This window comes from Sus scrofa, chromosome 3 (assembly GCF_054392235.1).
Source record: "Sus scrofa isolate SSC_HxYL_T2T_F1_AM1 chromosome 3, Sscrofa_HxYL_maternal_Yorkshire_Landrace_v2.0, whole genome shotgun sequence".
In the NCBI taxonomy this organism is placed as follows: Eukaryota; Metazoa; Chordata; class Mammalia; order Artiodactyla; family Suidae; genus Sus; species Sus scrofa.
In genome coordinates, this window is record NC_139385.1 from 68,852,578 (window position 1) to 68,875,971 (window position 23,394).

The 23,394-nt window shown below is 46.6% G+C and overlaps 2 protein-coding genes across 52 annotated transcripts in view; one reads left to right on the forward strand and one right to left on the reverse strand.

The window, feature by feature from the left end:
• Positions 1-11,558, reverse strand: part of FER1L5 (fer-1 like family member 5) — a 52,892-nt gene extending 41,334 nt beyond the window's left edge. Inside the window, exons 1-7 of one of the 2 annotated variants that reach the window (XM_085018661.1) lie at positions 11,372-11,558; positions 8,177-8,229; positions 7,504-7,595; positions 6,688-6,796; positions 4,798-4,852; positions 3,979-4,088; positions 460-588 (exon numbers count right to left, since the gene is read on the reverse strand). In XM_085018661.1, the coding sequence (XP_084874787.1) occupies positions 460-588; positions 3,979-4,088; positions 4,798-4,852; positions 6,688-6,796; positions 7,504-7,595; positions 8,177-8,229; positions 11,372-11,456 (633 nt within the window). In that variant the 5' untranslated portion in view covers positions 11,457-11,558. The remainder of the gene's footprint in view (positions 1-459; positions 589-3,978; positions 4,089-4,797; positions 4,853-6,687; positions 6,797-7,503; positions 7,596-8,176; positions 8,230-11,371) is intronic. The other variant, XM_085018660.1, reaches the window with a different exon arrangement.
• Positions 11,559-14,532: 2,974 nt separating this feature from the next.
• KANSL3 (KAT8 regulatory NSL complex subunit 3) overlaps positions 14,533-23,394 on the forward strand; it is a 54,313-nt gene continuing 45,451 nt past the window's right edge. For 25 of the 50 annotated variants that reach the window (XR_014841459.1, XR_014841479.1, XR_014841476.1 and 22 more), the window contains exons 1-3: positions 14,533-14,573; positions 15,586-15,850; positions 19,720-19,890. Coding sequence is in view for 22 of the 50 variants with exons in the window: in XM_085018685.1 (XP_084874811.1) it covers positions 15,636-15,850; positions 19,720-19,890 (386 nt within the window). In the remaining 28 variants the exon portion in view is untranslated. Of the gene's footprint in view, positions 15,000-15,585; positions 15,851-19,719; positions 19,891-21,125; positions 21,778-22,614; positions 22,680-23,394 lie in introns of those variants that run through there. The other 25 variants (XR_014841472.1, XR_014841482.1, XR_014841480.1 and 22 more) reach the window with 8 other exon arrangements.

The following is a 23,394-nucleotide window of genomic DNA, read 5'->3' on the forward strand; positions in this document are numbered from 1 at the left end:
ATTAATTCAACAAGTATTGACTGAGTTCCTCCTCTGTCAGACACAATGCTACAACGCGGGGCTCCAGCAGTGATAAGGTGTGCGCCTGGCCTGCGTTTTGAGGCTGCAGGAATGGCCCTCCCAGATCCCTCTTCACCTCAGGCTTGCCTCATCGTCTTGGTTTATATTTTCACACGCTCTTTGGGTGGGGGTGGGTGAGGGGGAGACACCCCCAGACCAACGACACCCGCCCACCCCCACCCCGCACAGACCACTGGCTCTGCAAATGCAGAGGACTGAGAATTGCTCTGTATTCCTGGTGCCAAGCCCTCTGTGCCCAGTAAGTGTTTGTGGAGCAAAAAATGAAAGCAGCTGAGTCAGGGAGCAAGCCTGCCAGCTGCCAGCAGGAAATGCCCAGCCCTCGAACGGCCCACTTGGCTCAAGTGCCTTGTTGGGTGGTGAAGGGCATGTGCCACCCACCTCATTGAAGAAAGGGTTGTTCCCCATCTTGATCCGAGTGTGGTGCTGATAGCCTCCGATGAGCACCTTCACCACTGCCTTGATGTCGTTGCCCAGGAGCTGCCGGGCTTCGAACACCTTCACTCGGACCTGCAGAGGAGAAGACAGGGGAGCCTGACGTTGGGGGCCTGGGCTCCGCTCCTCCATCCGGTACTTTTCTGGGTGAAAGAACAGTATGTTCTAATAAGAAACATCTGTGGATGGAGAGCGGCCTCCCCCACCCTATGGGCCCTGGGAAGGCCCTGGCTCTTTGGGTTTCTTCTTTAGACAACTGTCACCTTTGCATTGCCCCTCCTTTTTTTTCTTTTCTTGTTTTTTGGTTTGTTTTTGTTTTTTTTTTTTAACAGCACACCTGAAGCATATGGAAGTTCCCAGGCTAGGAGTCCAATCAGAGCTGCAGCTGCCATCCTGCACCACAGCCACAGCAGTGCCAGATCTGAGCTTCATCTGAGGCCTACACTACAACTTGAGGCAATCCTGGATTCTTTTTTTTTTTTTTTTTTTTTGTCTTTTTGCCATTTCTTGGACCACTCCCACGGCATATGGAGGTTCCCAGGGTAGGGGTCGAATTGGAGCTGTAGCCACCAGCCTACGCCAGAGCCACAGCAATGCGGGATCTGAGCTGCATCTGCAACCTACACCGCAGCTCACGGCAACGCTGGATCATTAACCCACTGAGCAAGGCCAGGGATCGAACCTGCAACCTCATGGTTCTTAGTCGGATTCATTAACCACTGCGCCACGACGGGAACTCCAAGACAATCCTGGATTCTCAACCCACTGAGCGATGCTGGGGGTCAAACTGGAATCCTCGTGGACACTATGGCGGGTTCTTAACCCGATGGGCCACAATGGGAACTCCCATTTTGCCCTTTTCATCTTATGTGAACTTAGGGTTTTTTTGTGTGGTATGGATTTGTTACAGAATAAAGTCAGACCTTTCTCTGTATGTTCTTTTTTATATTTGCCTATGACGTTTTTAAGGAATCGAACATTTTAAAGTTCTATGCAGATGGAGTTCCTGTCGTGGCTCAGTAGTTAACGAACCCAACTGGTAACTGAGGTTGTGGGTTCAATCCCTGGCTTCGCTCAGTGGGTTAAGGATCTGGAGTTGCTGTAAACTGTGGTGTAGGTCACAGAAGCGGTTTGGATCCTGCATTGCTGTGGCTGTGGTGTAGGCTGGTAGCTGTAGCTCTGATTCGACCCCTAGCCTGGAAACATCTGTATGCCTTGGGTGCAGCTCTAAAAAGCAAAAAAAAAAAAGCAAAAAAAAAAAATTATGCAGTTGAATTATCTGTGATTTGATCTCTGATTTGTGGTTTTCTTCTGCATTTTTTTTTTTAATTAAGAGCTGCACCTGTGGCATGTGGAAGTTCCCATGTCAAGGGTTGAATTGGAGCTGCCAATGCCACTCTATACCACAGCCACGGCAATGCAGGATCTGAGCTGCATCTGTGACCTACACCGAAGCTTGCGGCAGCACCAGATGCTTAACCCCGACTGAGCAAGGCCAGGAATTGAACCTGCTTCGTTATAGAGACAACATCAATTCCTTAACCCCTGAGCTACAGTAGGAACTCCTCTTCTACTTTTATATACTTTCCTGAAACTCAGCAAAGGGACTATGACACCTGAGCCTAGAATTATATATAAGGTGGGGCAGGGGGAAGAGCCCTGTAAGACCCAGGCTGGCTAGGGTCTGGGGAAGGAATGGGAGATGGCAGTGGCCGGGGGGCACAGTTACGGGAGCTTGTCATGGCTAGAATTAGTAAACAACATGCATCTCTCACAGCCTAGGCCGTGGGTCTGACCATTCTCCAGGAGGCCCCCTGCATCTCCGTCAAATCTGAGTCTCTTCAGGGACTGATACCCATGCAGATAACCCACGATCAGAGACAAGAGTGGCCAAAGCAGGCAATCAGCCCCCGTGTCAGACTTTGCCCTAAGCACGAGCACAGAGGAAAGGCTGTGACATGGGCACATTGACCTTGTGTCCTGTGGCAAATTGACCTTGTGAAGAGGGACTGGGCCCATGGGAAAGGGAAGGGACTCCACAGGAGGCGACAGCATGTGCGAAGTCCTAGTGGGAGGAGGTCTTGAGAATGGGGACGGTAAGTTGTCTAGGATGTTAAAGCAGGTTTGGCAGAGAACAGGGGCAGTGGACAGAGTAGCTTGGAGGCAAGGCTTGGGTTATCAAGGGCCTGGGAAGCCATTAGAAGGAGTTTGGATTTTGTCCTGAGAACACTGAGTATCCTTGTTTTTAAGAACATTTTTAGGAGTTTCCATTGTGGCTCAGCGGTGACAAACCCAACTAGTACCCATGAATATGCAGGGTCAATCCCTGGACTTGCTCAGGGGGTTAAGGACCCATGTTGCCATGAGCTGTGGTGCAGGTCACAGATGTGGCTCAGATCTGATGTTGCTGTGGCTGTGGTGTAGGCCAGTGGCTGAAGCTCTGATTAGACCCCTAGCCTGGGAACCTCCATATGCCACAGGTGTGGCCCTAAAAATAAAACAAACAAACAAACAAAAAAAAAAACAAAGAGAATATTTTTAGGTATATGATAAGAATGACATCCTTTTTTGGGGGGAGCCTCATAGGCAATATTCAGAAATTCCTCGGCTGGGGATGGAAACTGGGCCACAGCAGTGACAATGCAGGATCCTTAACACACTGAGCCACCAGGGAAACTCCAAGAATGGCAACCATGAAAGGCCACTTTGGAGTTTCCTGGTGGCCGAGTGGTTAAGGACTTGTCATAGTCACTGCTGTGGCTTGGGTTTGATCCTGGAGTTTGAGAGGAGCCTATGGAGGTGGTCCAAGGAAGCAATGATGATGGGACAGGGATGGAAGAGGCAATGGAAAAATGAGTGCGGTCAGGTGATGTTAGGGGCTAGGACTTGTCCGTGGACTGGGTGCGGGGGGTGGTTGAAGAAGAGAGGCAGCCAAGGATGACTCCCAGTCTCCCTGGCAAGCCACAGGCTGGGGACAGGGACAACCCTGGCAGAAACGTTTGGACACAGACTTGAGATCAGAGGGCAGATAGTAAGCCATGGTATGGGGGTTCCAAAATTCGCATTGGAACCTGGGGACCTTCCCCCAGATCCCCTCCAATGCTCCTCAGCTTCTCCCATGCAGCTAAGGTCACCTTGCCCATGGCTGGCCTTGTGTTGCCCACCCTCCTAAGGACTCTGAAGGGCAAGGTCCCGGCCTCTGCTCTGCCTCCCAGTTTGCCAGATCCTGGAGGGCACAGCCCACAGCACCTCCTGTTGCCTCTCTGCTGCCTCGCATCAGCATCAGCCACATGCAGAAGTTCCCCAGAATGGCCCCTGGAGAAGCAGGGGATGTGGTTATCGGAGGACTTGTGGCCCAGTCTGAGGCTCCGACCTTCCACCATGACCTTGTGGAGAGGCAGGGATGGCCTGTGCACGGTGAGGGGGTTGGGAAATCACATGGATTTGCATTCTGGACGGCCTCACCTGAAAGTGCTGAGGCTTTGGGGACAGAGTCTTGTTCACGGTGGGACTGGGGAACATCCATTTCTGCCTGGCCACCTCTTGAGCAGTTATGGCCAGGAGGCCTTCGTCGCCTGTGGAAACACAGTCCAGGGAGGGCCTTCAGAGCCTGGGGCTCAGGATACTTGGAAACATTTCATCCTTCTATCCCCAGTGACCAGCTCCCAACTAAAATCATGGCTAAGGAGTTCCTGTTGTGGCTCAGCCAGTTAAGAACCCAACAAGTAACCATGAGGATGTGGGTTTGATTCCTGGCCTTGCTCAGTGGGTTAAGGATCCAGTGTTGCTGTGAGCTGCAGTGTAGTTTGCAGATGTGGCTTGGATCCAGTGTTGTTGTGGCTGTGATGTAGACTGGCAGCTGCAGCTCTAATTTGACCCCTAGCCTGGAAACTTCCATATGCTGCAGGTGTGGCCATATCAATAAATACATAAATAAAATCATGGCAAAAAAGCCCTGATCGGGGAATATGTTTCCTAGCACACTTCCATGTGTTTCCCCCCACCTTCAGTAACCCTGGGCCTCACAATTTACATATGTGGGCTCAGAGATGGTCATCTTTGCCTCCCTCTGCAGCCCATTGGGGGATGGACCTTATGTCTAGAGACGACAAGTGGACATACTGGGAGGATATGTGACCTCAGCCAGGTGTCTGAGATCTGGCCTATAGACCTAACCTGGTCAAGTCCTTCTGCAGGCCTCAAGGGATGAGTGTCAAAGGTCCTTAAGAGCCCATCTAGCTAAGCTTGGGGAAGGGCAGAGCTAAGCCCCATGGAAGCACATACCTATCTTCTCTATATCCTTGTAGGTCATGTGGGCCACCTGTAGGGTGACAGTGCACTGCAAGGCAAAGGAAGGGGGGCTGTAAGTTCCCGCAATCCTTGGTCAAGTCACAGCACTGGAGCCTGGCCTAGTCTGGCCCAGCTGGGACCATGCCCAGTCCTGGGTGGAGTGATGCTGGGCTCAGGGCCACAGGACAGGAGCCTGTGCAGTCTGGGATGGAGGGCAGTTTTCAACTGGGGGGGGAGAGAGCAAGGTGGTTTTTTTGTTTTTGTTTTTGTTTTTTTGCTTTTTAGGGCAGCACCCATGACATATGGAAGTTCCCAGGCTAGGGGTTGAATTGGAGATGTAGCTGCTGGCCTACACCACAGTCACAACAACATTGGATCGAAGCCGCATCTGTGACCTGTGTTGCAGCTTGCAGCAACGCCAGATCCTTAACCCACAGAGGGAGGCCAGGGATTGAACCTGCATCCTCATGGATACTAGTCTGGTCCTTAACCTGCCGAGCCACTATGGAAACTCCCAAGAGATTGAGTTTGAAGGACAGGGGAGGCACATGGCAGTGGTGGTGACAGAAAAGGATGCAGCAGGGTGGGGAAGAGAGAGAGAGAGGTCACTTGGGAGCAGTCTAGAATCACTGATGCTAAAGTCCTAGCCCAACATCTCATGACCTCATGTGGGGACTTCAGCAAACACCTCTTAGGTGACCTCCTGCCTCCAAGGCTCTCACTGCCCGTCCATCTGCCAGACCATTGTCAGAATCGACCACTAAACATTCTTTAATTGCCTTAAACTATCAGAGTAAAGTCACAACTCATCAGCCTAGGCCCTTCACCTCTGGCCCCTGGCCACTTACCTAGTCTCAGCCCACCTCCATGCTCCTTCTTCCCCACCCCTGGGTACCAGCAGGGCAGGCTGCCTCTTTCTCCCTCCAGCCTTCACAGGTACACCTCATACCCCTCCCTGGGACTGTCTTCCTTTCCTTTCCACTGGGCAACCCATGCCCTGTCTGAAAAACCACGTATAAAAATGGAAACTTGATCCACAGTCTGCAGTAAACAGCCCAGGGAACCAACCTGTTATCTATAGTAACCAGCCCAGGAAGTCAGCCTGCTGTGAGCTAGACTTCCAGGAAGTCAGATCTTTAGCAAAAATTGGCCTCAAACAGCCAGGATTTGACGAATAACTAATAGCTCCCCTAATTTTTGTCCCCCCTTCTAGCTTAGGATCAATGGGAAGAAGTCAAGCATCTAGGATGCCCTGCTGTTAGTTGCTCCCCTTACAGCTTCCCCGCACCAACAGTCTCCAATTGGGGCACCCCTGAAAGCCTTCCCTTTTTTTCCTGCCATAAAGCTTTCCCCCTCCTCTACCTGCCTTTGAGTCTCTCTCAAAACCAAGTGATGGTGGCTGACTCTGGCTAAATAGCAAGCTCAAAACAAACCACATTTGCTTATTCTTGTCTGGTTGGTCTTCAAGTATTTCTGCATGTCTTAATCACCTCTAGGTGGAATCATTCACTCCCTCTAGACGTCAGTAAAATACCTTCACCTGCCCTGGGACATGTGTGCTGGAGCACTTGTCGCTGTGAGTGGCACCTCACAGCCAACAGATGTGGGCTTCATTCAGTTTTGTATCCCAGGCCTAGCACAGTTACTGATACCGGTGAATCAACTAGACACTCAAGCCAAATGAGTGCATGAAGAGTGGAGGCATGGGCGGGTGGATGGATGGCGGGATGGTTGAGTTGGGGAGATGGTGGTAGTTTGATGGAGCCCCCAGGGGCAGATAGTGCTCTCTGGGTTGGGGGACACTGGGCCCCTGCTGGAGCAGAGTGGCTTAGCTTCATCAGCTGCCTGTGCTTCGTCATCCACCCTTCCTGGGGCCCAACTCACGTCTGTGGGTTTCATAGAGTGGTTGAGCAGAGTCAGGTCCTTCACGAAAAGAACCTCACTTGGTTTCTTCACCAAGGGCTTGAGAAGTACTGTGGCCAGGCCAATGAACCTGGGGAGACAAGGCGCAGGTGTGAGATCCTGAGCCAGGGGAAAGGGTGTCATTCTTTAGCCCAGGCACGACTTTATCTAGAGGTGTCTCCTCCAGGATGTGCTGTCCATAGAGGCTGAAGGAAGGATGGATGCAGTGATGGAGAACATCCACCAGAGGGCTCAGGCTCTCAACCCTTGGGAATTGGCTTTGGGGTTTCCCTTGTGGTGGGCACCCCAGTCCCTGGCTGTGCCCTGCCCAGCCCCTCCCAGAATCTCTGCTCCCATAATCCTCTGGAATGGGAACTGTGCTAAGTAACAGCTGATTGGACTAGAGGTGGACACTTGACCAAAGCTGGGCCAATCAGGTTCTCTGTCCTAGGATTTTTTGACCTGGGATGCCTTAGCTTCAGTCTCCATGGGGCATTAGAAATGGGCTGTGATGAGAAGCCAGGGTTGGGTAGAGAGAGACAGAGATTTGACATCCTATGCCTTCAGAAGAGACAGAACTACTCCTGGATTCTCACTTTCCTAGTTCCAGTTGATCTATTTGCTCTTCCACAAATCCTCCACTTTTTTTTTCTTTTTTCTTTTTTTGCATTATTTAGCTGTCTGGAGTGGTTCTGGTCTTTGCATCAGAGTGAGTTATAGCGTAGAGACAGGAGATGCAGCATCTGCTGTAGTTTTGGTCAGAGAATAAGGCTCCTCTTGCCTCTTTCTCTGCCTCACCTTTCCTTCTTTTTTGAGCCCATGTCCTGAAGGGTGACTTGCAGGAAAGAGTCATTTTGCAGGGGGCGGTTCCTGAGGTGCCAGATGAGGGTCTGTGGGAGGCACAGAGAGGTCATCATCCTCCCTCTACCCTCCCTCCCCTTCCCATCCTTCTGAGAAATGAGAAGAGAGACATGTTTCTCTCCAACTGAGGAGCCTCCTTCAAGTCTAATTTCCTAAGGGGATGGCATGTGCTCCTTTTACCAAGGTGCTGGGCATCCTACCTGGGCTCCCACAGCTTCACGGAAGTGTCACAAGCTTGTTGGTAGTTAAGGGGCTAGGGGACTGCCTGGGTGGATGTGATGGATGGGAGATGAGTGGGGATCCGGCACAGGGAGCCCTGTCTCTGCTTCAGGTTTCTGGGGACATCAGGATGGCTGGGTCAGACAAGAAGAGTCCTTCTCCAAAGTGGGAGAGAAGGGACAAGAGCTATGGGCAGATGTGGTGGCTGCTGTAGGCCAGAAGCCTGCACAGCCTTGTCGACTCAGAGTCCACTCACAGACCAAGGTGCCCCACCCTTGGGAAAGCCGGTGAGGCTCGCTGTCCCTTCCCTAGACTTCTGAGCTCGGTCTGGATCCAACCTCAGTGTTGGGCTTGTCATTGCCTCTTCTGGGCTTGCCCTGATGCGTTTTACCTCGTTCCACACGGGGTAATTGCCTTCCACCTCTCGAGTGGTCCTCTTGACATCTGCAAAGACACCGAGCAGCTGGCATTGGTGGTAGGAAATATTTCAAAGTCTAGATTCGTGTGAGTACAGAGAGGTAGGGCTCTCTAAGGGAACATCAAGTCTACACTGGCGGATGTGAAACAGCACTGATTCTTTCTTACTCTGGGGGTTTCCAAATTTCTCACTTTTTATGAGTGACCTTATCCCATGTGATAGATAATGTTATGCGTTTATTTCATTTTCTTCCTGGGTATGTAGTTCCTAGCTGTCTTGCAGCCTGGTGGGGCCATGTGACTTGTTCTGGCCAATGGAGTAGGGGAGCGGATTCACCATTCCCTGGACCAACTCCCAAAACTTCCCAGGAGAGACTCCATTCCCTCCCCACTCCCCACACCCACCCTCACCGTCTGCTGGTAGGGTGGTGCCTGGTGACTTTGCAGCCACAAGCAGCAAGCAGCTGGTCCCTAAACTACTATTTGGAGCAGACATTTTCTGCTTGACCAGTGCCTTCAAAGCAGGAATTGGTGTGAGCAAGAGGTAAACTTTTGTTAATGCCCTGGGATTGAAGTGTTCCATTGTTACCAGAGCAAAGCTAGGACACCCCAAAAGATCCCCAAACAGCTATGGAGTTCTCTTGTGGTGCCGAGGTTAAGGATCTAATGTTGTCACTGCGGCAGCGGCTTGGGGTGCTCTGTGCCCAGGTGCGGCCAAAAAAAAAAAAAAAAAAAATCTGTAATGGGTTGAAAACTCATCATCCACTAAAATCTGTCTTCTTCCAAAATATCTTTTTTTTTTTTTTTGTCTTTTTTATCTAGGGCTGCACCTATGGCTAGGGTCTAATCAGAGCTATAGCCACCGGCCTACACCAGAGCCACAGCTACGCGGGATCCAAGCCACATCTGTGACCTACACCACAGCTCACGGCAACACCAGATCCTTAACCCACTGAGCGAGGCCAGGGATTGAACCGAAACCTCATGTTTCCAAATCACATTCGTTAACCAGTGAGCCACGACAGGAACTCCCCAAGATATCTTTAACAAAGAACAGTCTATAGCCCTGCAAAGAACTTCTAAACTGCGACATTTGAGATTTTTCCCAAGGAAAGAGTGTGTGAGAGAGATAATGAAAGTGAGAGAAAAACTCACGTGTGGCTGTTAGATAGCAGGAGACGGGGGAGTGGAGTGGAAGGTCTATGGGGCAGAGAGGCTAGGAAGGACAGGTGAAAAAGGAATAAAATATATCAAACATTCAGTTATAAGAATTTGTAGGTAAATCTGTGGGCAAACCCAGGATTCCATGTTGTAGGCATCTTTGTTGGATTTTTTTGGAGGGTAGTATTTTTATTCTCTTTGTTCCAAACGTTTTGTAATGTTATATTACTTTAGTAAATGACAATAAAATATAAAAGCTTTCCTTAAAAATACAATTAGGAGTTCCCACTGTGGCTCAGGAGGAACCCAGCTAGCATCCACGAAGTTATGTGTTCGATCCCTGGCCTCACTCAGTGGGTTAAGGATTGGGGTTGCTGCAAGCTGCGTCGGGCGTAGGTTGCAAACACAACTTGGATCCCATGTTGCTGTGGCCATGGCATAGGCTGGGCAGCTGCAGCTCCTATTCAACCTCTAGCTTGGGAAGTTCCATATGCCACGAATTCAGTAGAAAAGAGAAAAAGGGGGGGGGGATTCCCTGGTGGTCTGGTGGTTAGGATTTGACACTTTCACTTCTGTGGTCCACGTTCAATCCCTGGTCTGGGAGCTGAGATCCCACGTTAAGCCACTGCATGCTGTGGCAAAAAAAAAAAAAAAAAAAAAAAAAAAAGAAGCAAAACTTCATACTATTGTAGGCATCTTTGTAAGAGAGATTTCTTTTTTTTGATTGATTGACTGATTTTGCTTTTTAAGGCCGCACTCTCGGCATATGGAGGTTCCCAGACTAGGGGTCGAATCAGAGCTGCAGCTGCCAGTCTACACCACAGCCACGGCAAAGCAGGATCTGAGCCGTGTCTGAACTACACCACAGCTCACAGCAACGCCAGGTCCTTAACCCACTAAGCGAGGCCAGGGATCGAACCTGCAACCTCATGGTTCCAAGTCGGATTCTTTTCTGCTGCGCCACAACAGAAACTCCAGTAAGAGAGATTTCTTACAAAGATTTCTTACAAAGATGGGGAGGTGATAGGGAAGATGGCTTTGACTCAGGCTCTTCCCCTGCTCACTGTAAAATTAGTTAGGACAAAGACACACAGAACCTGCACTACATCTCTGTCAACCTGCAAACTAAGTCACCCTGTGAGCCTGGATTCCTGAGTGGTCAGTCTCTGAGAGGTGTCATGTTCAGCAGGCAGATTTTCACAGGCCAAGGAAAAAGATTAAGGAATTTTGTTTTTTACTCATTTCTTTTGGAAACCACTGTGTCTTGCTTTTCTCTTGGTCCCAATTTTCTCACTCGGCCCACTTCCTAGAAAACCTGTTTGCCTGTATCCACCACCCCTACTCTCCACCAACAGACTGTTCATCTTTCTTTCCCTTTTTTCCGTTTGCTTCCAGCTCTTTGTCTCTTAGATATACTCCATCTTTTTCATTTTCCTTCATAAATCCTTTAAGCCACTCCTGCCACATTTCTTGGACTTTTTTCCTTATCTATAAAATGGAGACAATAAAACCTGCCTCATTTGCTTCGTGGAATTGTTGTGAGGAGTAAAGATCATTACATTTATGAAAAGGCTTTGTTGATTCTAAAAATAGTTGAGACAATCGAGCAGATATTATTAGAAATTCTACAAAGACCTGTACATATATTATCTTTGTAAGTCCTCACAGCAAATCCTAGGAAGCAGATACTTCTTTTTTTTTTTTAAATCTCAGTTGGTGGCACAGCCCTAGTTCATAGAAGAAACTTGAGGAATATTCATCTTCTTTTTTTTCGTGTGGCCATTTGCTGGAAAAAATGGGAGGCAGAGGAGTCATCATAAGAGAAATAAGAGCAATAAGGAGGATAAGTTTTGAAAGAACGGGACAGTGTCTACCTTGCCTTTCTGTCACTCAGCATATTTTACATAGCAGGGCACTGATCAATCAATCTAGTTACATAGTAGGGCACTGATCAATCAATCTAGTTTTTCACTGATCAATGTTGCCTCTTGGGGTTCGTGGCTCTTACCTCGGAAGTACACAAACATGCTGGGTCTGGGTGGGGGGCTCAGGGGAGGGCTAATCTTGGCTGATTCCACCACAAGTCGCAGCATCTCCCCCACCTACTTCCCTGCTATCCTTCTCTAGTGAAGCTTCTTTCTTGGGAGCACCTTGGTCCAAGGCTTCTCTCAGGGCTCATGGGGAGAGTAAGGCCTGAAGTTGTTGCTTAGCAACAGAGTTGATGTCACAGAGGTGTGTGGTTCTTGATTTTGGATGGGAATGAAGGGAATGGGAGGAGATAGAAGTCATAGGGTATGAAGCCAGTGGCTTGAGGTGCCCAGGGCTGTAGAAACGAACAATCTGGCCAAATTTCATTTCTTCTTTCTGTTTTCTTTTGTCTCTTGTTCTTTCTAAAATTCTGGTTGCAAGATAAGTATAAGGGTAATATTTTCTCTATATACAAATGAATTACCTAGAGTTATAAAAAATCACGTAGTCTATTTTACCTTTTTTTAAATTTTTGACCCCAGCCAAGGCATGTGGAAGTTCCCAGGACAGGGATCAAACCCCAGCCACAGCAGTGACCCAAGCCACTGCAGTGACAACACAGGATCCTTAACCTTCTGGGCCACAAGGGAACTCTTCTTTTTTAAACGTTTTAATGCTCTTTTCTGCCTGAGAGTCTTTGTCTTTGCTGTTCCAACTCCCAGAGAGCTTTGCACCCAATGTCTACCATGCTACCTCTTTCTCTTCTTTTGGTTCCAGGTTCAAAGTCACCTTGACATCCACCCCATTGCCCAAGCCAAGGCTAGCTCACTGTTCTACATGCTTTCATCACTGTCCACTTCGAATAGGCATGGTGGGGGGGTGGAGTTGTGAGGGGATTAAATGCTTAGGTTCTGGAGCCAGACTGGTTCTGGTTCTGCCTTTGATACTTACTAGCTGCATAACCTTGGGCAAAACACTTTGCCTCTCTGGACATGATTATAAGAGAACCTAGCATGTATGTCATTGAGAGGATTAAATGAAGTAGGTCATTTATATCACTTAGAACTTGACTGGCATTCTCTAAATGCTAGCCCTTATTATCACAACTATAAATTAATTATTTATATAGACTGAAAAGAAATATGCCTTTTCAGTGCTGTGTCTTTAGCACTTGGCACAGTACTTAGCATATAGTAGAAATTTAAGCAATATTTGCAAATGAATGAAGGTCAAGTGTGTCCTATGGGATATCGGAGGAAGGAGAAGCATTATAGAGAAGAGGTAGCCAACTCTAATCAATGGGTAGTGAAAGCCTGGAGTCCTGTGTGGAGAAAATTGCTCTGAAGTTGCATCTGGGTTCAGAATGAACGGTGCTTGATTAATCATGTCTGTCATGGGCATAGAAAGAAAAACTGCAAATCAAGCAGTAAGAGTTTGAGGACTTCCTGTGTGGCTCACAACATAACTACTTGGCGTTGCTTCTGCAGTGGCTGTGGCTCAACCCCTGGCTTGGGAACTTCCATATGCCTGCTATAGAGAACACACATTGTCCTCTTGGAAACAGTCTAGAATTGTGAAATGACCACAGGTTTTGCCTCCTTTCTCTCCACTGCCTCCCCACCCTCCCCCACTTTCCTCTGGGCACCCAGGTTTGCAGGTAGCATCGCTGAGGCCTTCTAGAGCACTGTGTATCTTTCTTTGGGTTGCTCTCTGCACTCTTGTTTTCTTCAGCATTGCACGTTGGTTGTCTCACTTCACTCCTGCCCTGATGGGGCAACCAAAATGAACCAATCCACTAAGCACTCTAAATGATTGGATTTGTCCCCCATCATGTTTTCCATGTAGGGATACCTGCATTTAACCCCCTAGCCCCAGCACTGCGCACAATGGTGTAGACGGGGTGGGTGATGAATCAAATGCCACAGGGGCCAAGGAGGCCTAGAGAAGCTGGTCAGAGTGAGCATATATGCAGCCTGTATACCTGCCACACAGGAACATGAGTCCAGTGCTGCCACAGTCTCCAATTTTTTAAGAGATCTGTATATCTGGATTTTTGCATGAAATCTCCCAAATTTAAATATTTGCAGTAAATAATTAAATACATATTTGCGATGAAATAAAATTTTAAAAAAGTAGCGTGTAGGCCAAAGAAAATGGTGTTGGGCTGTAATTGGTCCATTCACTCTCTCTCTGTAGGTCCTTAGCAACCTTTCCAATCTCTCTGCAGTGGCCTGGTCCTTTCAGCCCAAACTTAGGTGACTTCATCTTCATGATTCCACTCATATTCCCACTCTGGAAATCTTTTTCTATAAATTTCTGTTCTTATCATTCTCTCCGCCACCCAGTGAGTAAGTATTTGCACTTTCAGAGATGAAGAGGGTACACTGAGATCTCACTGGGGTCATAAAAGCAGGGAGTTAGGTGCAGGAGCTGAGATTCCAAACCTCCAGGTCTAAGCAGCACTGCTTAGGGCGATCTGGACACATCTACGCAAAGCCCTGGATAAATTTTTCTTTTATTCTATTGTTTAATATATTTTTTAGAGCAGTTTAAGGCACACAGCACTTCTTTTATTTTCGCACTTATTTTTATTGTGGTTGTTGCTTAAGTGATCTCTTCTTCTTCTTCTTTTTTTTTTTTTTTTGGCCGCACCCATGGCACATAGAAGTTCCCCTGGCCAGGGATGGAACACACGCCACAGTAGTACCGGATCAGCTGCAGTGACAACGTCGGATCTTTAACCCGCTTCGCCGCAAGGGAATTCCTAACTTTTTTTTACATTTAAGTATAGTTGCTTTACAACATTGTGCTAGTTTCAGGCGCACAGTATTTGAAGTAAATACTGCACGCTTAGGTGGGACTGATCTGGGAGAAGCGGAAAGTAGGTTGCACGCCCTCCCAGCCCTGGCTAGGGACCTGGCAAAGCAACCGTGGCGGTCACTGAGAACGGACGCTGCAGAAGCCAGCCTCCTCTCTCGCCCTCGCTTTCCCTGCTGAAGATGCAGAAGGCCGAAACTCGGAATTCCGCGCTGTGAGCGGCAGAGACCCGCACGCGTTCCCGGGGCTCCTCTTCCCGCGCAGCTACATCCTCTCCCGGTTTTGCAGCTCACCGCCCCTCCCTTCCCAGGCCGTGATCCGCTTCCGCGTTTCGCTCTGTGCCCGGAGCTCCGGGGCGAGGAGGCGGTAACGCGCACGCGCGCTGGGATCCGGCCCGGGCCGAGCGCGCGGCGCGACGACTGCGGGTGAGGGGAGGCGCGGCCCTGGCAGGGGGTGGCGGGCCCCGGCGGTGGCGGCGCTGGTCTGGCGGGCGGGGGTCTCAGCGAGAACCTCCGGACTCTCCGGTCATGCGGGGACAGGGGGCTGGAGCCCGGGGCCCGGGCGGCCTGGGTCAGACGGCCGTGTGGGGCAGGGGGCGGACTGGGGTTGCCGTGACGCGGGAGCTGAGCTGGGCCCGGGCCGGCGGGAGGCGGGTTCCTGGCGGCTCCTCCTCGTCGCGAACTCTCGGTGACCTTGGCCAATTCACTCCGTCTCCTTGAGCTGGCGCCTTCGTCTGTAAAGTGTGAATTACAAGCCCTGCCTGCCAGCTGTGGCGGTTTTGAGGCTCAAGGGTGGGACCCCCCGGGGTACCTGGAGTAGCGGGCCGTTCCTGGGGGACCACCCCATCTACGGTGAGGGGGGGGGTCTTCCTGGCTTAGCATTTTGTTACAGGCTTTGAGAAGGAGCTCTCGTCTGTGTCTTAAAACTCCAGAGCGTTATGAAGTAGTTGCAAAACTTTTGCTTAACGTAGACAAGGGACCTCGAGGGCCTCCTTGGAGCCCACGTTGCTCAGCTGTTACCCAGGATGCTCTTATTTTGTGACTGGAGGCGGCCCAGTGAAGCTTCCGGGAATAGTGTGAAGCTGGAGACCCTTAGCTTTGGAAGAATCAATATTTTTGATTCCTCTTGTTTGCCCAAACCCATGCCAGCCACAGGGGAAACTGATGCTGGCCAAGCAAATTTAGTATTTGTCCATGTGAGACCTTGGAGTCCCTCAGCTTCCCAATGAACCGAATTTTGTAGAAATTGAAGAGGAAGATGGTGCCATAGCCTTTTGAGGGACTCTTAGGAGCGCTCCCTACATGGGCAAGGGTCTGTGATGTGATGGATCCTCAGTTATACATGATAGAAGGTCAAAAAAGTAAGCACATTAGATAGTATAGGCTGCAAGAGATTCAGAGCATCTGAATTGACTAAAACTGAAACTTTTCACTGCAGGTGACTAGCATGCAGATAGCCATTCTCTGACCTGCTGCCCTTCTTCTGACATGGCCCACCGAGGTGGGGAGAGGGACTTCCAGACCTCAGCGCGGCGCATGGGCACCTCGTTGCTCTTCCAGCTTTCAGTGCATGAGCGGGAGCTGGACCTAGTGTTTCTGGACCATAGCTATGCCAAGCCTTGGAGTGCCCACCCAGATGCCAGTAGTGCCCGCCCCACCCGCATGCTCTTTGTTACTCCCCGGAGGCAGCACGAAAGTACCATGTGAGTTTGGGCTTCTTTCTTAAGGGCTGCCATTGCCCTAATTGGACAGGGAACAGATGGTGGGGATTAAAGAGGATTTTATTGTGGGAGATTGTCTGAGGGGCTTGGATGTTAAATTCAGGCGTTGCTGTTAAGCAGCGAGCAGATAGGCCTGTATGTAGACATCTTGCATTCAGGACATCTAATGAGTTAGGAAGGCAAGATATTCAAAGGAAGGCAAACAGCCTACTGCACTTAGGTAATAGGACTCGTGTGGAAAGAGGAATTGAATAGCATTATTTAAATTGTGAAGAAAAATACCAAAGAGTTAGTTTTTAAAAATTGCCGCATAGGATTAGATTTATTCTTTTAGTCCAGACAGAGTTCCTGGCTCCAGCACTGGCAACAGTAACCTTTTTGGTAGTTCAATTTACTTTTACTGGGGTCACCTTGTTTAGGAGCATATATATATGCCCAAGACCTTGGTTTCTGTCTTAGCTTCTTACAGAACTGTCACCATAGGTTGATTTTTTTTTTGTATTTTTGGGGTCGCACCCGTGGCATCTGGAAGTTCACAGGCTAGGGGTTAAGTCACAAGTGTAGCTGCCGGCTTACAACCCAGCCACAGCAACACCGGATCCTTAACCCACTGAGTAGGGTCAGGGATCAAACCCGAGTCCTCAAGGGTACTACTTGGGTTCCTTACTTAAGCACTGAGCCATAATGGGAACTCCAACCATGGGTTGATTGTAACCCTACTTAGGCCTGGTTATATTTCAGGGTAAGGAATTTTTTCCCTAAACTTACCATGTGATATATGATACTGTGGCATGTAGAATTTCCCAGGCCAGGGATCGAACCTGTACCATAGCAGTGACCCAAGCTGCTGCAGTGACAACAGTCTTTAACTCACTGTGCCCCAAGGGAATCCCCGTTTAGCAATTCTTTTGAGCTTTAAGGTGTTCTGTTTACTTGTGTTTCAAGATTTATTGATATATTCTATACTGATCAAATCATGTCCTTAATAAATTTATAAATTTTTTTGGAGAAGAGATTGTTTTGTTTGTTTTAATCTGACCTGATGTTTAATTTTCCCTCTAGCACAGGTTTTTGGTTTGTTGGGGAGTAGAGATCTTGTGTTTTGCTTTTTTAGGTTCTCCTAGTGAGCCTTAATGAGTTAGAAATATCATGACATGTGTATTTTAAATAAATGCCTGTATAATAGAGGTTTTTATTTCATTTCCCAATGAGGGCAATGTTTTGTTGCCTTTTTTGGATGTACAGGACATGGGATCTGTGATTTAGGGAATAATCCAGTATAATCCTAATGCCTCTGGTTTAGGGCATAACTGAAGAGCTCCTTTTTGAGGTCTTTCTCTTAGATATGTAATAGCTTCTTACAAACATTGAAATTTCTATGTTCACATCTCAGGATATTTTCTTAACGTGAGAGTCTGTGGACTTGGTCATTTCAGTATTCAGAAAATTATTTCCTCTTATATCTAGGCCTTGCAAGAGGGAGTTTGGCATGTTCTAGGAACTCTTTTCAGACCATTGAGTCTGGAATGTGGTTGCAATGGGGGTATAAGTGGGAGCTAGGGGAGAAGTTGGCAGAGGCTACCTCATGTAGGAATTTTTTTTTTTTTTTTTTTTTTGTCTTTTTGCCTTTTCTAGGGCCGCTCCTGCGGCATATGGAGGTTCCCAGGCTAGGGGTCGAATCGGAGCTGTAGCCACCAGCCTACGCCAGAGCCACAGCAACGCGGGATCTAAGCCGTGTCTGCAACCTACACCACAGCTCATGGCAACGTCGGATCCTTCACCCACTGAGCAAGGCCAGGGATCGAACCCTCAACCTCATGGTTCCTAGTCGGATTCGTTGACCCCTGAGCCACGACAGGAACTCCTCGTATAAGAATTTGATTCTAAGAGTGGTAATAAATTATTGAAAGATTTTAAGCTAGAGATTGGATTTATATTTAAAAAAGATCACTACATTTTTATTGAATAGGTGACAGTGCAGGAGTGGAATAGAGAAGACCTGCTGGGATACCATTGTGGTGGTCAGGGCCAGAAATCGTGATATGCCTGATGGGGCAGGAATAGTACAAATGGAGAAAAATGGACGGCCTTGAGGTGTAGAGCATGACCTATGATGAACTGTAAAGTGTGGCCAGCGTTAAGGGGAAAGGTGAAATTAGTTCTAACTTTTATATTTTTGGCTTGAGCAGCTGGGTGGTGCCATGAGTTGGGGAAGGCTGTGGGGAGTATTGGTTTGGAATGGTGAAATCAAGAGTTCTCTTTTAGGCATATAGGTCTAAGTACCTAACCCAGTGTCTGATCCACAGAAGATAACCAGCTCTTTCATCAACCACCAAATCTAGCTATGCATGATTTCACTTCCTGTCATAATGCTATAATTATTCCAGCCATTGGGGATGGAAACAGTAACATCATTGAGGTCAAAAAGTTAGAGTGATGTTTGGTAGATAGCTAGTAGCCCAGTTTGATGGGTATTGCATTTCGGGTGACAAAGTTGGTCCAGTGAAGGACCTTTGTGGCACTAGGATTTCATTAACTTTTTTTTTTTTTTAATTGAAGTCTAGTTAATTTATAATGTTGTTAGTTTTAGATGTACAGCAAAATGATTATGTATATGTATGCACACACGCACATAAGATGTTCTTTTTCAGATTCTTTTCCATTATACCATTAATATTTTAAAATACAAAATATCCTTCAGGCATCCATTTCTGTTTGTTTCTGTCTAGACTCCTTACACAGTGAGTAAGCTAAGGTGTCTGGATTCCAGGTGATCTATCTTAGGCGGTCACAGGCTTTTACAGCATATAATTAACTACCAGTTGATTTGCTAAGGAAAGGGAAAGTTTGTATGAATAAAACTCTAGACCAACACTGTCCAGTAGAACTCTCTGCAGTGTTAGAAATGTTCTCTATCTGTTCTGTCCAGTATGATAGCCTTAGGCAAATATGGCTGTTGAGCACTTGAAATGTGGCTAATGTGGGAGTTCCTGTCGTGGCTCAGTGGTTAATGAATCTGACTAGGAACCATGAGGTTGTGGGTTTGATCCCTGGCCTCGCTCAGTGGGTGAAGGATCTGGCGTTGCTGCGGGCTGTGGTGTAGGTTGAAGACACGGCTTGGACGCCATGTTGATGTGGCATCACCCTAACCCTAACCCTATATGTCGTGGCCCTAGAAAAGACAAAAAGACCAAAAAAAAAAGTGGCTAATGTGACTGAGGAAATGAATTTTAAATTCAGTTTAATTTTAATTAATTTAAATAGTTGTATGTGGCTCATAGCTATTGTACGGGGAGGCATATCTAGGCAATCAGCTCTTTGCTTGTGGAATATATTTGTCTTTTTTAAAAAATAGCTGTTGTCATTTTTTGCACAGGCACTTGTTTTTTTTTTTTTTTGGTCTTTTTTTAGGGCCTCACCCATGGCATATGGAGGTTCCCAGGCTAGGGGTCTAATCAGAGCTATAGCCACTGGCCTATTCCAGATCCAGGCTGCACAGCTCATGGCAATGCCAGATCCTTAACCCACTGAGCGAAACTAGGGATTGAACCTGCAACCTCATGGTTCCTGGTCGGATTTGTCAACCACTAAGCCACGACAGGAACTCCACATAGGCACCTTTTAAAACAACTTTGTATTCCCCTAGCAAATACCAGTAGGTCAGAGGGCGGAGACTTAGGCAAGTGTGGGAAAAATGACTTTGGATCATTGTTGTCTTGTAAATATAGTGTCCTTAGGCATACTTTAAAGCTGGTTGTATTAAAGAGATATTTTAGGTTACCAGATGATCATTAAATACTTGCATCATGTGAAGTATGTGTGGCTGGTCCAATTTCCTCTGTTGTTTACAGTGAATCAGATGTCCCAATAGACGTGGAGACAGTCACATCAACACCTGTGCCACTCTATGACAATCAGAAAGCGCGCAGTGTGATGAATGAGTGTGAGCGGCACGTCATCTTCGCTAGGACCGATGCAGATGCCCCTCCCCCACCGGAGGACTGGGAGGAGCATGTCAACAGGTAGGCTGCTTCTCAAGAGGACTGGTGCTACAGGGTTAATGTCACTGCATTGTAATTATTTTGTATCATCTTCATTGAACCATATTTATTAGGAGCTTATTTCATTTGCAGCCACACAAGTCAGAGTGCTCTCCTATCTCTGTTTTATAACTCTCAGCTCACTATGCAGCGAGCTCCTTGGGGGGAGGGCTTGTGTCTCAGCCATCTTTGCATCCCTGACACCTAGGACACTGCCTGGCACATAGTAGGCATGTAAGAAATGTTGATTGACTACATAAATGAGTTAAATTTGATAGATATGACTAGTTCTGTAGCATAGGTAGTACATGTTATGATATGGAAGTTACCCAGGCTACCAAAAATACCCCATTAAATAAATGTCCATGTATAAGATATAGTATTTATATGATCTATAACTAAGATAGTGAAAATGTTTTGGAGTCGTATGAAAAGCTAACAGGTATTTGATTTGAGTGGCTTTAAAAAATCGATTCGTAGTTTATGGATTTGAGGGAACACTTTGGTCCATTTCATGAATTTGCTGGATGAAAATTCATTGAACCATATTTATTAGGAGCTTATTTCATTTGCAGCCACACAAGTCAGAGTGCTCTCCTATTGTTCCCATGTGGCCTACTGACCCCAGGGACTCAAAACTCCTATTTAGGTCAAATGTTTGTTCATTCGGCAAACATTTATTTATCTTTTACTTACTGCATAAAACTTTATGAAGATAAAATTTATATACCATACAATTCACCTATTTAATGTTTACAGTCAAGGGTTTTAGTGTATTTGTCACCACAGTTAATATGGTGAACATTTTCCTTATCCCTAAAAGAAACTCTCTATAATAGTCACTTCCCATTTCCTCCCAACCCCTCCAACTTCTAGCAGCTGCCAGTTTACTTTCTATTTCTCTAAATTTCCCTTTTCTGAACATTTCATATAGATGGAATCGCATAGTATGTGGTCTTTTGTGACTGGCTTCTTTCACTTAGCATAATGTTTTCAAGATTTATCCATGTTGAATCATGTGTCAGTACTTCATTCCTTTTTAATGCTGAATGATAGTCTGTTGCATGGATATACCACATTTTGTTTGTCCATTCATTTACTGATGAATATTTGGGTTGTAATGCTTTTTGGCCTATTATGAATAATGTTGCTATGAACACTTGTGTATTTGTGTTTGTGTGGACATATACTTTCATTTCTCTTGCATTTATACCTAGAGTGGAATTGCTGGGTCATATGATAACTGTGTTTAACTTATGAGGAATTTTCAGACTGTTCTCCAAAAGGGCACATCATTTTACATCCCTGTCAGCAGTGTTTGAGAGTTCCAGTTTCTCCACATCTTCGCCAACACTTGTTTTTGATCGGCCTTTTTTTAAAATTATGATCATTCTAGTGGGTGTGAAGTGACATCTCATTGTGGTTTTAATTTGCATTTTCCTGATGGCTCTCGTATTCTGTATGTATTTATCAACTGTGTGTAAAGGAATATTAAAATCCTTAACATCAGAAGTTGGTAAGTGGTAAACTCACCATAATGTTGGAGAGCTCTTATTTTATGATAATGGAAGAAAAAGAGGTAATTTGGTAGAAAGAGGGACAGGAAAGTTCAAGGCTATTGGTGTGATTTACGAGTGTGATTGGAAAAAGGGAATGAGATTGAGTTGGTGTGCTTGTGTGATCAGAATAGTAGCTGTTGAAGGAGGACCACTTCTGCACCTTGGTTGAAGAGCTTATGAGGATGCTGTCTGGAGTCTTGAATTGGAATTAATGTTGTGCCCTAGGAAGGGGAAGTGCTCTCCAGAGCTTCAAATAAAGAGGAAAACTGCTGTGAATGAAGATCAAAACAGTTTAGCACCACTGTTGCAGGTAATAAAAATAGTGACAATGGTAGTAACAAAAAAGAACTACCACTTGTTCAATGCTTTCTAGGTGCCAGGCATTGTGCCAAGCGCTTCATATGCATTATCTCTTTTAAACCCCACAACCCTCCTAGGATATCCCTTTTTTCATCTCTATTTTACAAATGAAGGAACTGAGCTCAGGGAGTTGAAAAAACCTTAGCTAGGAGGTAGTGGAGCAGGGATTTGTTCAAAGCAAGCAGTCTGACTCTGGGGTCCAGTGTTTTCAACTACAGTACCTTTTCTTTAAGGGCAGTAAAAGGACCAGTTAGTGGTGGCTAAACAAGGTGGCCTCACAGTTATGTGTCATATATGGGGTTGTTGGGCCTTGCCCTCAGTTTGCAGTTTCAGAAACTGCCTGGAAGAATTGCATGAATTTTTCTCTCAGTTCACCCATGGCCAGGAGGTTTTGGAGGACTCTTCATGCTTACCAAAGTCATCACAGACTTAACTCATATGAATACCAGTTTCTTAATTTATAAGGAGAGAGATGACTGCAAGGCAGATGAGACCCTGGGGTAGCCTGGCCCAGAGCATTAGTTCTCGGTAGGAGGGTCTGGGAAGCTGTTCTGTCTCAGAAGTGGAAGGTGAGAGGAGAGTCTACAGGGGAGGCACCCTCCTTTCCTCAAAGCAAGATGGGCCCACAGAGTAGGCAAGGGCACACCTTCACCTGACCAGTCCTGCAGGGAAACGCTGATAGATTCTTGTCTTTCTCCATGTGGACCTCCATGCTTCTGTTATGACATTGCCACAGACTGATATGAGTAATTAGTGCTCAGTTTATCTCAGATTATTTGTTTTTTAGTGTCTGATGAGATATTGGAGGCGTCCTTCTCTCATTAGCAACAGGCTTACAAACCATCTCTTCAGGTAGGTCACTTTTGCACACAGCTGATTTCATTATTTGATAATATTTATTGGCTTCAATTTCAGAGGTCACCATTTTATGACCTTGTCCTCAAATCCTGGATCTCTAGCCTGTTGAGAAAACAGTTCCCTCTGTGCTGATTATAATCATATTGTTGCCATTCTTTCCCTTGATTTGATTGTTAAATTGCTGCTTCTTTTCTTCCTGTAAAATCATGTAAAATTACAGTTTCCCACATCAAGAACTCATGGACTATAGGATACTCTCTAGAAATCTGTTTTTTTTTTTTTTTTTCTGAGAGATTACTGATCTCTCTATCAGTGGAGTCAGAAACTTAATTTTCTTTTTTTAGTATCCTGTTTCCCCTCTTGAATTATTTTAGTAGCAACTACCTTCAGATAACTTTCCATGTTTAAAAAATGAAGCAAACCCAGCTCCTCCCTGACCCCCCCCCCCAGTGGACTCAGAGTTTCTCTAGTAATGCCTGATATTTTATGAAACAGTTTAAATATCTCTCTCTGCTTGATTTAATTGTCTAGATCAAGGGTTGGCAAACTATGGCCTGTGCGGCAAATCTGGCCCATGGCTTGTTTTATGTATGGCCCATGATCTAAGAATAGTTTTCCATTTTTAAGTGGTTGAAAAAAAATAAAAAAGACAAATGAAATTCAAATTTCAGTGTCCTTAATAAATACAGTGTTATTGGAACACAGTCAT